General features: G+C 38.8%; 2 protein-coding genes across 2 annotated transcripts; one reads left to right on the top strand and one right to left on the bottom strand.

Annotated features, from left to right (window-relative positions):
- The first annotated feature begins 3,025 nt into the window (after nucleotides 1–3,025).
- On the top strand, nucleotides 3,026–4,464 carry LOC135653895 (protein STAY-GREEN homolog, chloroplastic-like). The gene is made up of 4 exons (XM_065175528.1): nucleotides 3,026–3,325; nucleotides 3,447–3,620; nucleotides 3,703–3,870; nucleotides 3,957–4,464. The coding sequence occupies exons 1-4, from the start codon at nucleotides 3,197–3,199 to the stop codon at nucleotides 4,266–4,268; spliced, it is 783 nt and encodes a 260-aa protein (XP_065031600.1). The 5' UTR covers nucleotides 3,026–3,196; the 3' UTR covers nucleotides 4,269–4,464.
- Nucleotides 4,465–7,391: 2,927 nt separating this feature from the next.
- On the bottom strand, nucleotides 7,392–10,312 carry LOC135653894 (endoglucanase 23-like). Its single transcript, XM_065175523.1, has 5 exons — nucleotides 9,779–10,312; nucleotides 9,395–9,694; nucleotides 8,396–8,557; nucleotides 8,034–8,309; nucleotides 7,392–7,955 (listed from the first exon to the last, which is right to left on the bottom strand). The coding sequence occupies exons 1-5, from the start codon at nucleotides 10,175–10,177 to the stop codon at nucleotides 7,611–7,613; spliced, it is 1,482 nt and encodes a 493-aa protein (XP_065031595.1). The 5' UTR covers nucleotides 10,178–10,312; the 3' UTR covers nucleotides 7,392–7,610.
- Between the last annotated feature and the right edge of the window lie 4,516 nt (nucleotides 10,313–14,828).

The following is a 14,828-nucleotide window of genomic DNA, read 5'->3' as shown; positions in this document are numbered from 1 at the left end:
ATAATAAAATTTATACCTAATTTAACCCAATTCACTCAACTTACATCCTAACTTATGTTTCTACTGGCATCAACCAAGGATCATTTATAGGCTTCTTTTAAATATACTTTTATCATTTAAAATATTTTTTTATTTTATCGATCTAATAATTTTACATATTCATCTCAATATTTTTATATTGATTATATTAATATTCTTAATACTTTCAATCAGATTCAAGATACCAATTCTAAAAGCATAATTAATCATATTATTTATAAATATATGATGGGTTAAACCATCATATATTAAACCATGATGGGTAAAATTAATATATATTAAATTTAATATCAATTCAACATAAAAAAAACTTAAATTTATTAAGTTATGGGTAAAATTAGAATATATAATCCGACTCCTTCATTTTTTAGTGATGTGATAATATTTTCTAACCCCATGTTTTTCATCCTATATTTTCTAATACCATAAAATAGTTGTAGTTGTAGTTTATTCTCATTCAATCAAACTATAGTTTAACTATAATTATTAAGCTCATCTTAGCTTAATCTTTTTTGGAAGAAAATTAATTCATTCAGATCAATTTTGTCTACTTGGTTCTGCTACCATGTCAATAATTAAAATTGATACCATACTAATTTCATTTAAAAGATTAAACTCATTATATTATAGGCAAAACTAATATATGTAACTCAAATTTTCTATTCCTTAATAGTCTTGTACTATCCTCTAATTCCATCTCCTCGTATCATATCATATGAATTTTCGAAAAACCCTCCTCTACTCGTCTCAAGAATCTGATTTGAATAAGGTTTTATACATATCTCATAAGCGGCATATACTTACATTATTCTAGTCTTAATGGATGAGAAGTCACGTGCTGGAAGAAGAAGGCAACCGTGGATACGAGGTCGAAGAAGTCATGTAATGAGGTAGAAGAGGTACAACACCTACAGTATTTTGTTGGCTTAATGATATCGAGTTGTAGGAAAGGTAAACAAATGTATTCCTACTGTTCCCCTTATGTTAGTATTATATTTCTTAGAGTCATTGGTTTCATGCTAACCTTGATGATCTACTTAATGAAACTTTCAATTTTGGTGTAACTAATCATCATGTTCATCATATACTTATATTCTACCAAGACTTCTCAATATGAGAGAAGAACTCCATTATTAGATAGATAGAGAAAAGAAACAAATAAAAGAACAGAAATTCATTTAATTCCCTGTAAATATAATCTTACGTAAAAGAGTTGGACATATTAATCCTTATAATGTTTCAAAATAAAGTATTTGCCCATATAAAACTGAATAAGACACATACATTCCATCTATTATTTAGATGTAATAGCATTAGAAGAAACTATCTTTTGTTCTATGTTCATGGGAGAGAAATAGGTGTTTTGAGAATGCATCACGTGTTGAAATAAGTTTAAAGACGTTGAACCGAAAGCAAGTCGGAACTAAATGTTTGTTGGAGTGTCGACGTCATTATGTCACTGAATAGTAATCGACTATGTAAGAGAGAGATATTTATGACTTGTGGTATGGTATTTTTTTTGCAGGTGATTAATCGATTATTTATTATTTTATAAGCGAAAAATAGAGCTCGGGTCGGCCTTTTCTCACGCAAGCGACTCGGTTCACAACGTTGACCGGTGGAATCCACGATGGTCGGTCACGCGTACGTCATCGTCGGTGGGCTCCACGGAGAGCCGCCTCCTGATAGAGTAGAGAAATTGGTGGTGGAGGTTTGCACGCGACACCAACCGCTGGTGGACTTGTCTGGGAAATTTGCAGGGAGCAAGTTGGACCCAATTGATACAATTGGGCGCGCACCACCTGTTCGTGCACGCAATCCTCGTTTTACGAATAATTCCTTATCACAAGAAACCTATTTCATTTTTCTTTTCCTTAGATTTCTTCTTCTTTTCTTCTCTCCTTCTTTGTGCTGTATTTGTGGCCCATGCTATTTATACGAGAAAATCTTTCTATTCTGTTGAGTAAAATCCTCTATTCTATTGAGAAAAATCTTTCTCCTAATCTATATAAACAAGAGAGGGAACATATTAGTGTATTGAAAGTATTTTTATTTTTTTAATAAAGCTTCTTCAATGTATTTTCATTTCTTTAATAAAGTTTCTTCACTTTTTCAATAAAACTTATTCAATAATTGTTCTTATCTTCTATTTTTTTCATCAGCTATATGTATTCGATTATATGACATCCGATTAGTCTCCTTCGATGATTATTAATTCATTCATTTCACAGGATAAACGTACGCTAAATGATCTTATACCGAAAGATATTTATATGTTTGTCGCGTAGAAATGAAACTTAAATGCTTAGACACTGTTCCCGAGAACTCAAATTAGTAGATATGCCGTTAATTATTTTAGTAGTATTTCCAATCATGGAGACGATGATACGGCATGTATATTGACCGATGCAGAGATGGCGATCATAAACCAACGTGGTTCTCCTGAAACTTTTGATACATTCACTTTGACCCCATGAAATTTCAATACAAATGTTTTTTGAGGAGGAGAAAATCCATTTGGAAACGTGGAGATCGACTCGAATAGGATGAAAAACCAAGACCGGTCCAAGTCAAGCAGGTGAATTAGACCGGACGGCAGTTCTAATTTATTGAAGAACGTGAAACCATGCACTCGCTGTAGAGCAAGTCGGTCATACTGTTGCGGTCATACTTAGCAAATCGTGGGAGATACTACTTATATATGAAATAAAAATAATATATATATATATATGAAATTTTAATTAATTTATTTTAATAAGACGATAATAGCATGGCGATCACATAGAACACTTTTGGGTTAACAGATGGTTGATCTTTTCCGGATCATGGGAAATTGCCTCGAACGTGTCCATCGGGTATACGAGAGACGTGTTGGCAAGATTCAATTGCCGTTCCCGCACGCCTCGTGCTGCCAAGTGCTCGACAGCGAGAGATCGCTTGTCCTCCAGTTAAATATTTCCTATAAGACGCATAGAGAGTTCGACTGAATCCCCCAAGTAACGCAAGAAAGAGCCGCAACTCTATCGATTCTGTTCCCATATCTTCTCCAAAACTCTCCAAACTCTCGAAGGAAGTCTTCCTAATTTCCTTCTGCAGAGGTTGGAGGAGGCTAACCGATCCATCCCCTGCCACTTCACGACCTTGCTCCTTGTTGAGTATGGGTTCTGCAGCTGCTACGTTTCTGCTGCCTGTTCAACTGAAGCAGCACAGCCTTTGTGTTGATCTGAAAAGGAGTCCCTTGTTATTCTTCAGCAAACCAAAGAGAAGAAGGCAGTCCACAGCTCCGGTATACTCTCAACTAGTGAATGGTCTTGAAGTATAGATTTCGAGATTCCTTCTGCTACATGGCTTTCAAATAAGAGAATCCATCTATTACAGCAACCGACATGTTTGGTACTTGCCCTCAGGTTGCGAGGCTATTTGGGCCATCAATATTCGAGGCGTCGAAGCTGAAGGTACAGTTCTTAGGGGTGGATGAGGAGAACCACCCAGGGAAACTCCCCAGGACGTACACCCTCACCCACAGCGACATCACCGCCAAGATCACTCTCGCCATCTCCCACACCATAAACCTTGCGCAGGTACCCGATTCAGCTATCTGTCTTCGTCTCGTCTGATATCCAAATCTGTGACACAGCTAAACCTCCCTGTTTCGTTGAGCAGCTACAGGGCTGGTACAACCGGCTGCAGAGGGACGAGGTGGTGGCGGAGTGGAAGAAGGTCCAAGGAAAGATGTCCCTGCACGTCCACTGCCACATTAGCGGCGGCCACTTCCTCCTCGACCTCATCGCCAACCTCCGTTACTACATCTTCAACAAGGAACTCCCGGTGGTACGTACGCGCGCATGCACTCGTCTTACTCACGCTTGCACCTCTTTGTTTTGCTGATGGGAACTTTTGCGTTGGGTATGGTGAAGGTACTGAAGGCGTTCGTTCATGGGGATGAGACCTTGTTCAACAACTATCCGGAGCTGGAGGAGGCCATGGTGTGGGTCTACTTCCACTCCAACCTCCCCGAGTTCAACCAAGTGGAGTGTTGGGGGCCGCTCAGGGACGCGGCCTCGACGGGCCCGCGCAAGGCCGGGGAGGCGCCCTCGTCGTCCTGGCTATGCCGGCCGCTGCGGTGCAAAGCGGACTGCGACTGCTGCTTCCCTGCACGGAGCTTGATCCCCTGGCAGCATGACTTCCAAGAAGTGTGCCGGGAATCCGCCGGCCAACCGCAGCAGTAAGAATTCGCCGGTGGCCTTATCATACAAAATCCGGTGAACGAGATGGAGATTCCATCCTTAATTCTTTGAATTGATGATTGTTTGTGTGAGCCTGCACAAACTACAGCTCCACAGCATGGTGTAATTGGCAGGTGTATCAATGGTTTGTAAAAAGATGATAGTAAGGAAGGCGTGTTCAATTAAACCAGCCTTTTCATTTGATTTGTTGCAGTTCCACGCATAAACATCAGGTTTCAAAGCCGGCGGATCATTAGAACAGACTTTTATATGTTCAATTATTGATCATTCAACCTCAAGCTTATACGTAAAATAAGATTTAGGTGGCCAAAATCGGATCAAGCACAAATGAAAATTCATTTCCTGCTTTAAGCTTTTGTCCCAAATCATTTGATTTTTTGATCTTGTTGAAATATTAAATTAAATTTAATGTTAGAAACGTTGATTATGAAAGCCTTTGTCAAATTAGGACAATTTGGTCTTTTGAATGACCAGTTAGATTGATATGTTTTGGTATGAAAATTATCACATCTCTTATATTTTTTTGCTATTCTGAATGGCTTGTGAGGTTGATAACTCCACCCCACCGTTTTCTGTCCACACAAAACGTTGATTTGTTTGCTCTTTGCGTGTCTATACTCTCATAATGTGGAATGAAAACAAAATTGAAGATGACTTATCGAACCTCATTATTTTCCACGCCAACAAGCACTCAATTCATCTATCGTACGATGTTAACACATGAAAATCGTGAGCTGATTGGTCGGTTGGATTGGTTCATTATCGAAAGTATAGCTCATTTGTGATGATTTTTCCGTGCTAACAAAGAGGGTTGGCAAGGAGAGCTGGGTGATTTGTATGGGGAGCCCACCGGGAGAGATGGTTCGTCGAGTGCGATCCAACCCTCATGGTGAAGTCAGGTTGATGAGCTTGATGAGCTGCGTCATCCTTGCTACTAGGTTACCTCCTAGTCGTGTCTTCGGGTGATGTCGGGGTCTTGCACAACGGGTCTGCATTGGGAGCATTCTGGTTCAATCCCTTTGATGCTTAAATCAAAGAGCTAAAGAGGAAGATTAATCATATAAGTAAAAGAGTAAAAAGCTTTTGCCCACTTATCGGTGCTTGGATCGGGACTCGACTTTTATACTTGAGCGTCTTGTGGCATAGATAGATACTCGTGAAGGCCCCACTCCTTACCTCACATGATGAAAGCATTTATTGAGGATGACTTATCGGTATGTGCCCCAAGGACATTGTTTGGGGTGGACTGTGAGGATGGCTCCTCTGATCTAATCCTCTTGCTCTTTGGGTTATGCAGGATGAGATCCCTTTGTCGATCATACGAAGGGAAAAGCTTATGAAACTAGGTCATACCATCGGTTATTAACGAGGGGTTATGGTCCCTTCTCAACTATTGTGTTAGTGACGAGAGAATGTTACGGATCCAACAAGTCGGGATAGGCATGGTAACCTCTTATTGGATCTCTATCGGTGATTGTGAGGAATAGGTGACTCTTGATGCTGGTGATTAGACGTTGCTTCCGTAACCTATGTGACTCGACGAGGAGAGCTGATAGTGTCAGAATTATACTTACCAGACGGTGAAGACCCATTGGTCATGTGCAGCATTAAAATTTGGTAGGAGAAAGTTGGACAGGCTTCCAGTTTCTGTAGATCTTCTTTACTTAGTTGATATTGAGATAAGTAGGAGTTAAAGAAAATGTTAGTGATCTCGATTATACATAGACATTCAAATGCGAGCTTGTACGATATCAGAAAATTTTATATTTTTATAAATAATAAAATAAAAATAATTTTACTTTAGCACATTGTTATTGAGGGTATTATGGCTTGCCAGTTATGTGATTTTTCTTTCTTGACTTTGTCGTTGACATTTTTCAAGTAAAGCCATAATTTTCTTTTTCTCATCTTTTCCACATGTATTCTCAAACATGTAATAACAATTAGTTAACATGAGATAGGCATGAAAGAGTCATGGAAAAATAGGCTACACCTTGTTCCTTACCATTGAACCTTACCTTCTATTTTATATATATAGTGATTAGTTAGATGTCTTTTAAAGATATTAAAAAATTCTATTATATATATATAGTAATTAGTTAGATGTCTTTTAAAGATATTCAAAAATTCTAATCATTTAGGATTAGATATACAGATTCTCATAAGCAATTCAGTCTTTTGATGGCATTGGTTATATATAAGATATTGGTGAAATCTGAATATTTAGGATATGATAATATGTATGAAGAAATTAACAATTGTATAAAATTTGAGATTGAATTAGCGACCTCAATATTATCAGTGCTACGCTCTGACCAACTGAGCTATATTGTCATATTAATTAAAAGATTTGTGTTATTAGTGCTATGCTCTTATATTTGATTAATCAAATTATATCTACCTAACATCTAGTTAAACTTATATAAATTTTTAAATGCTAAACATATTTAAGTTTGTATTTATTTATATTTGTGTTTAAATATCAAATGTATTTAGAGGCAAATAGGGTAAGGATTATCTTTTCTGCTATTCATCTAATTAATATTATCTTATATCATTAGAAATCATAATTTTAAATATAAATGAATTCTTTATAAAAGATCTCATATTTATAATATTAAAGCCTCCAAAGTCTTCCAAAATAAACATTTATGTATCATTGTCTTCTATATAAATTATTTGTATAATTAATCAATATAAATATAAAGATAAATCTTTTAATATATATTTTTATATTGCATGATTAACGTAGTTATCAAAATACTTTTATGGATAATTAAATTAGCTGATGGATACAATTGTAAAACTTATTTAAATACCATTCTCCAAAATTCATAGGCTCAATGTTTTCAGATTTCTTTAATTATTTATTTTCTTTTTGTAATTATTTGTCAACTATACTCACATCCTATGTTGATGCAAAAAGTTGTCATGGATAATGCATCATATATTTGCCCAGATCAGAAAATTCAGCAATTCATGAATTTAAATGATGCTTGTCACTACTTAAAGTCATTATTTAGGTGAACAAAAGATGAACATAGAGCACAATATGATTTATATAACTATGAAATGTAATACACTTAATTCATGTGGAAAAAACCAAAACCAAAACAAAATAATATAAAGCTTGACTTGCAATACATCTCCCTCAAGAAAACCTTCGGGTTGTATGCACCGAAAACGATCATCACTCTTCGGTTAGGTAAACATATGGTGGTATATTTAGGGTGTTCAATCAGATCTCTGAGACACTCTCTCTTCTATTTGTTTTCTTTCTTCTTCTTGTTTTCATTTATGTACATACGAATTCTTCATTCATGCCTAAGTCAGCACGAGGCCGGCATTAGGGTTTGCCACAAAGTATGCCAGGACTCCAACTAATGGAGCATTGATGTAGGTAGTCGGTTCGGATTTCCGGAAATCGGCACGATCATCCTCGTAAACGTCATCTTCGCCCGGCCCGCCGACCACCGCGCCGACGAGGGGATTAGGGTTAGGGTTAGCAGACTTGTAGTAGTCTGAGCCATCCTTGCATGCAATAAACTGAGGGTGGCTCGACACTGACGGCAACGAAGAACCCCGGTGGTGAATTCTCTGCGGGTATCGATCGCCATATCCGACCATATATGACATGTTCATGGGGTTGTCGCCTAACAAATAATCGACCTGACAAGAACAAAATGCATCAAATTTAGAACTCGTGAAAGCTTCTTCTCTTCTTTTTTCTTCCAGTAATTAATGTACCTGTTTCTTTGCTTGAAGCTGAAGGGATGCTGGGTCAACTTGGATGCTGCCGCAATTCGCGGTCTGCGATGACTTGGAGAGGTACTTGGCATAGGTTAGGAGAAGGAAGGAGATGGAGGTCACATGCTGCATATTGCTGCCTCCGGGCCTGTAGATGAGCCCACCAGGTGTGAACTGGATGTGTGAGGATGAAGACTCTGGAATGAGTGTACACATAAAGCTGTCGGCAAACTCTTTGTAGGATTCCAGAGAGAGAGCTTGTCCTTCCATGAACTCCTGTAGGCATCAAGAACAGAGACAGGGAGACACGATGAGTTCAAGGAGCTTCAAAAGTAGATGTGCAGTATGTGGCATTAGTTAACCTTGGAGACAAGAACATTGAGGCCGGCATGCTTGTTGTCCCACCCAAACTCATTGATGTTGTCATCTGCTCCGAGAGTTTTACCATTGTTTTGGATGTAGTCGAGGAAAGAGTCATTTTGTGAGGCCCTTCTTAGCCATGCTGCTCCCCATAGTAACTCATCCTGAGTCAATTGACCACCCCTTTAGATGTGGAAAGAATTCAAGGCCAAGGAATGAAGTCAACCCCAAAAGGGTTGATCTTTTCCACTCACACTAGAATCTGACACCAAGAACATGTAGGTGCCACAATCCAGGTTGACTATGGGGTGGCTCTGCTGCAGACAGGATTGCACACCAGACAACATTGGCATGACTCTTGAGATCAGATCAATCAATAAGCCTTGTGGTCCTATGGTGCCAAGATAATGATGATTTTGGGTTCCTCATGACCGTAACAGTGCCTTAGGTTGCACAGAACTTGTTCTGTTTGGCAGACAGAGCAGAGCTAAAACCTCACTTCTCATACTGCTGCATTGAAGCAAGAACATGTTCCAGAAAAATAGCAGCTCACTGTGGGAATTTTGCACCATGGGTTCCCAGCAAGGCCAAATGTGCATTACTTTACCCTGTTTGATAGACAAACTACAAATGCATGCATTAATGTCACCTCACAAATTTTATTCTTATTCGAGTATAGGAATTCCTCAAGATGATCTTTAATCATGTAGATCGGACCACTTTGGATCCACAATTCACCTTAAGCAGCCCTTCACATGAAGCTTTACGATCGTACATGTGGTAAGTGAGAATCCATCACCTCCCCCTCTCTATGAATTGACAGCCGAAAAGACAGAGGCAAGGACAACAGACAAGGTTGTACATGTGGCTGTGCAAATAGCCCTACTCCAAGTGATGACAATTAGTGGCCTAATATGCTAAGAATTTGCCTAATATCACACACTGCAATCAACTCACAGTATGCCTAAACCGATGAGAACGAAGAGAGCAGAGTGACTTGCCTGATACCCATCGAAGTCACAATAGAAGGGGCACACTCCAGCTTTGAGCTGCGGGTCATCGCTGTAAGCCCCCTTGTAGGTGTCGGCGAACTCGAACGCCCTCATGGCGTTCTCCAACAGCGTCTGGGAGTAGCCTGGATCAATGTCACGGAACACCATGGACGCTGCCGCCAATGCGGCCGCCGTCTCGCCCGCCACCTCCGACCCCGGTCTGTCTGCGCTCACGTTGTACACCGTCCGCGCCGTGTCCATGTCCTCCGGCCGCTCCCAGCAGTTGTGGTCGCTTATAGGATTCCCCACCTAAATGCAGAGCTTGGCCAAGTTTATTTGCTACTACGGTTTGCTGCTACTGATACCAGTGAAGCTGTGCTAGTGAGTTGTGACCTGAACGAAAACAAGGCCGGGGTGGGAGATGGTCTTCAGCAGGTAATCCGTGGCCCATCGGATGGCCACCGCGGCGTTGCGGAGCTCGTCGGTCGGCATCAGTTCGCCGAACTCGATAACGCTCCATGACAGCATCGTGGTGGTGAAGGCCATAGGGAAGCCAAACTTGACGTTGTCGCCGGCGTCGTAGTAGCCTCCGGTGAGGTCGACCCCGGCCTCCGAGCCGTCGGACAGCGCGGAGTCTCCACGCCATCCGGCTCTCTGGTCCGGGGGGAGCTTCCCGGACCTCTGCCCTTCAAAGAAGAGAATAGATTTGCTCAAAGCCTCATGGTAGTCATGACTACTTGCCAATGTCAGCGACACAGAAAGCAGTAGTTGAAGAAGAAAGAAGGGTGTCATGACTACTATTAGCTCGGAGGGGAGTATACTTAAAAAGGCTAATGCACTGATAAGCTGAGTCTTACATGCATGTTGTCGCCTAGGGAAGATGACTCCAATATTTATACAATGGGGTAAAGTAAGACACAGGACGATCACGGGAATATGGGAGAGAGGACAAAGGGAGGGGGAGGTCAGGGAGGGAGGTGGTAACCGACAGGAATGGTGCTGTCAGCTGATCACAAGCATCCTTTGGCACGAGAGGCCACATACTCGGTGGGGAGTGGGGTCATCGCCCATGGTGGAGCTAAAAGTGAGCTAAAGCCACAAGGTTGGAAGCACATTTGGCTTTGTTGCACAGCGGATTGGCTTATCGGCCTGTGTTCTGCAGAAGCATGTTGGGTTCACAGGATCACTGCTATGGTTCAGAGAGAGGCTCTTTCTTCTACATCGTTGGATATGATACATGTTAAGATCGGTGAAAAGAAAAGGTAGATTTGTCCCCTTTTCCAACATGATCAGCTGATTAAAATTGGGGGAAGGAATCATCAGACATGTACTGACACATGGATGATGCTGGCCCACTGTGTGATTAGTGTTTTTGGATGTATATAGCTGATATAGCGACTGTTCCACCGTTAAATTATATTGGGGTGCTGTTGCCTAAATCAAGATTGGTGAATCCATAAACATTCAGAACATGAACTTTAGTACTGCACAAGTGATCCCATAAGCTTTTGCAGATAAGCCAATAGCTTCTCCCTTTTGCATCGGACACAGTAACAGCAGATCAGGCCACAGCAAAAGATACAAGGGATCGATCATATGATGGCGCTTCATCAGCTCCACCCTTTTGTTTCAGACGAAGTCAAAATAGATCGATCGAGCACTCCTTCCTCGTCCATTCGATATGACTCATACCTTCCTTAATCGCAAATGGAAATCTAAAAGATAGATTATAATAAGAAAGGAAAAGATTTCTGTGCACTCATTAATTGCAACGAAAAGGCTAATCATGTTAGGGAGTGTGGAAACAAGAAGGTCGACATATATGTTGTGGCATTTTCCGTTGCCTAAGCTTGGAGGAATGGCGGAAGAAGGAAGGTGAAAGAATTCAAAGCAAACACGGAGGCGTGAGAAGGAAGAAGGGGGCCACTGCCTCTCACCTTTCGTCCGCCCTTTAAGCCTCCTATGGCTTTACGAGGTATTGACGGGCTTTGCTTGAGTGAGCCAAAAGCATGAGATGCTGCTTCCCGCGCCTCTCTCTGATGTGTGACAACGTAAGCTAGACACAGAAAAGACGGAGAGACAACTGCATTCAACTTTTATTCATGAAGAAGCAAGCATATCGTGCTTTTAGTAAAACTCTTTTGACTGCTGATCCGAGAAATCTCACAAGAATAATGACTACATGTCAATCAATGAATGTTATTAGCCAAAGAGTAGGGGTTTGGAGTTGGAATTTTCCAATTCCTTTGTGAATAAATGTACCAAGTCGACACGACTTGATCCACGAGTCGATGTCGGAAGTCTTTTGTCGGCTTAGCAGGATGCCGAGGGAGGCTGGGCCCTCTCAACTCGGTGTTGATCGACGTTCCTCGGTCTGGACGCCGTCTGTGTTGGGCAATGTCTTCTCCATGCTGGTCTGCAGCTTGCCTTCGTACATTGGATGACAATTCCCAAGTTGAGACGCTCGCGACTCGATGGCGGTCGCTTTCCTCCAAGAATTACCTTCATCGGATGATTCCCGACTTTGGCCCCTTCGACGAGTAAGTCAGTTGTGGGTTGAATTATTTTTGCCTCCCCCCCCTCTCGATCGAATGTCGGCTATGAGCTTTTATATTATTGCACAAGGGTCGGTCGCACGCGGGTTCGACGTGGCGGCTGATCCTTGGGGGATGAGATGGTACTGTGCGGTCGTTGTCCTGAGACGCGCGGGACAACGTTAGACGACGTCGCCCCGAGCCTTCGGGACGGGACATGCCAAACAGTGCCTCGGTATGGATTTTGACTTAGCATGTGAGGTGCTCCCATTGCCAACCCAACTGTGCCTCGGTATGGATTTTGACTTAGCATGTGAGGTGCTTCCCTTGCCAACCCAACTGTGGTGCGGCGTGGTATCGATTGTGACGTGTCTTGGACCCAAAATATGCTTTATCAGATATAATAATATATTTTAGATTTTCAGGTATATATAAGCTAAATTTTGACGTCCAATTAGCTCGAGTTAGGGTTTGGTCAATTTAGAGTGAGATTGGGAGCTAATTAATGGATCGAGTTCGAGATATATGGATATAACTTAGGTAATATGACATTAATAAGGTATATCGAGAATCATTTATACGTGAGTGATGTCCCAATTATTGGCGTAGTGCATTAGCCCTGACTTAAATCGGGTTGGTTGAAAAATAATCCCCAAAGTCGATATAATTTCCAAAGGTGTAGTTTCACTCTCGACAGGCTTTTCGTTGTATAAGTGAATCACATTGTCGGAAATAAAATTTCGATCAAACCCGAAAATATGTATTAAGACAGAGATTCGTGTCTTAGAATTTTTTATGATTTTTTTTTCTCAATTTTGATCACACAATCTCTTAATTAGAATTAGAATTAAATCAGATTGTATCTCTTGTTAGTTTGAGTCGTTACCTAATTGAATAGTTAATAGTTTGGAAATAGTTTAAATAAAAAATATGTAATATGTATATATAATTTAGGAAAACATTAGATAATAAGATTTATGATATGATTTCAAGGTTCAAAACCTCTTTAGATTTATTCTTATTAACACTCTGAAGAACAGAAATATCTTTTGCTCAAAAAAAGTATATTTACTTTAAAAAGCTATAGGATGGTGGATATTAGAATTATTAATGATAAACCTTATATATGCATAAATATATAAGAAATTATTTTGAAATTTATCGAGGCAAACGTTTTACAGCATAAACAAACAATTGAGGTAGTATGCACTCTCCAAAACTAAAAAAAATCATAAAGTGTTGACTAGTCGATTTGGTAAAAGCTTATTAGTTTATTATTGTCATATAATGAAAAAAAAAATTATAGGAGTAAAACATCCTTCCACAAGGGCATTATTGAGAGTTAAATAAATGAATATTACTTTATTAATATGCATAACTTTGTAAATATTTATTATAATTTATTTATTTATTTAGTAAATTACAAGTCAAAAGTAATCATAGTTAAAAAAAAAAAATAATGATGTTAACATGAAGATAAATCCAACTAGCTCTACCTAGCGATAGAGGGAGATCTGCTCTTCACTAGAATTCGATATAGAATCATCTATATAATTTGGAACATATTAGGTTCAATTTAAATTAAACAAACTTAAATAAGTCAAACTAATTCAGAATCACTCTCAATCAATCTCAACTAATTAAATTTGATTTTCTTTCAATCAATGTTTTAGCTCAAATTCAACAAAATAAGAGCAATGGACTAGATTATATAATACTAAGCAAGGTTAAATCAGCTTATGTATGAGTTATGTACATTATATATGACTATGCATACACCACATCAAGTTGGGCCATCAGTCGAAAACTCATGGATTGTTATGTGCATCGCACATGACTATCCATGTTGGGTTGAGCTGAGCTAGCTTGTGAGCTAGGGCCTAACTTGTAGGCTTGACGTGGTTTATTGATTGGGCTTAGTTTATGGGCTATGACTTAACTTGTGGGTTGGGCTTAACCTGTGAGTTACCTGATCTATGGGTTGAGCATATTGATTGATTTCAATTCAAATATAACAAATTTTCTTAATTTTGAATTGCATCATTATAATCAAGCATATATTCATTAATAATAAGTCATTAAAATATAATAAATAATAATAGATTGAAAAGCTAAACTCTATAAGAGGAAATATCATTCTAAATCTAAGTATTGTATAAATCTAAAAATTAAATATCATGCATTCAAGATAAAAATTTTAGAAATACATATGACATAAATAATTTTAACATATTCTAATTCAAAAATAAAAATTTTAAACCTCAAAAGGGATAAAAAAAATATCTTAGAAATTTTATATAATATATTTTTTTAATTTAATAATAAAAACTAACATTTAAAGGAATAAAAATACTTCAAAACTACATATAACATATTTTAATCTAAAAATAAAAATTTAAAATTTAAAGGAATCAAAGAAAATTATTTATTTTTAAGAAAGACAAGAAAACTACCTCTCTTCATTATGATGCAACTCAACGTTTCTCTTAAGTACGATGCAACTCAACATTTCTCCTAAGTACGATGCAACTTAACGATCAAAGAAAATTATTTATTTTTAAGAAAGACAAGAAAACTACCTCTTTTCAGTATGATGCAACTCAACGTTTCTCCTAAGTACGATGCAACTCAACATTTCTCCTAAGTACGATGCAACTTAACGTTTCTCCTAAGTACAATGCAACTCAACGTTTCTCCTAAGTATGATGCAACTCAACATTTCTTCTGAGTACGATGCAATTTAACGTTTCTCCTAAGTACGTTGTAACTCAACGTTTCTCTTATTGATATACTTAACTTAGTGAGGAATGAAGGAGAGGAATCACTCTCCTTAAATAGGAGGAGGTGAGCCATCTATTTAATGATTTTTTTATTTTTTTTTTATTTATTTTAATATTTATATTTATTTA

This window comes from Musa acuminata, unplaced genomic scaffold (assembly GCF_036884655.1).
Source record: "Musa acuminata AAA Group cultivar baxijiao unplaced genomic scaffold, Cavendish_Baxijiao_AAA HiC_scaffold_42, whole genome shotgun sequence".
NCBI classification, from domain to species: domain Eukaryota; kingdom Viridiplantae; phylum Streptophyta; class Magnoliopsida; order Zingiberales; family Musaceae; genus Musa; species Musa acuminata.
This window is presented reverse-complemented; position numbering and strand designations above follow the sequence as displayed.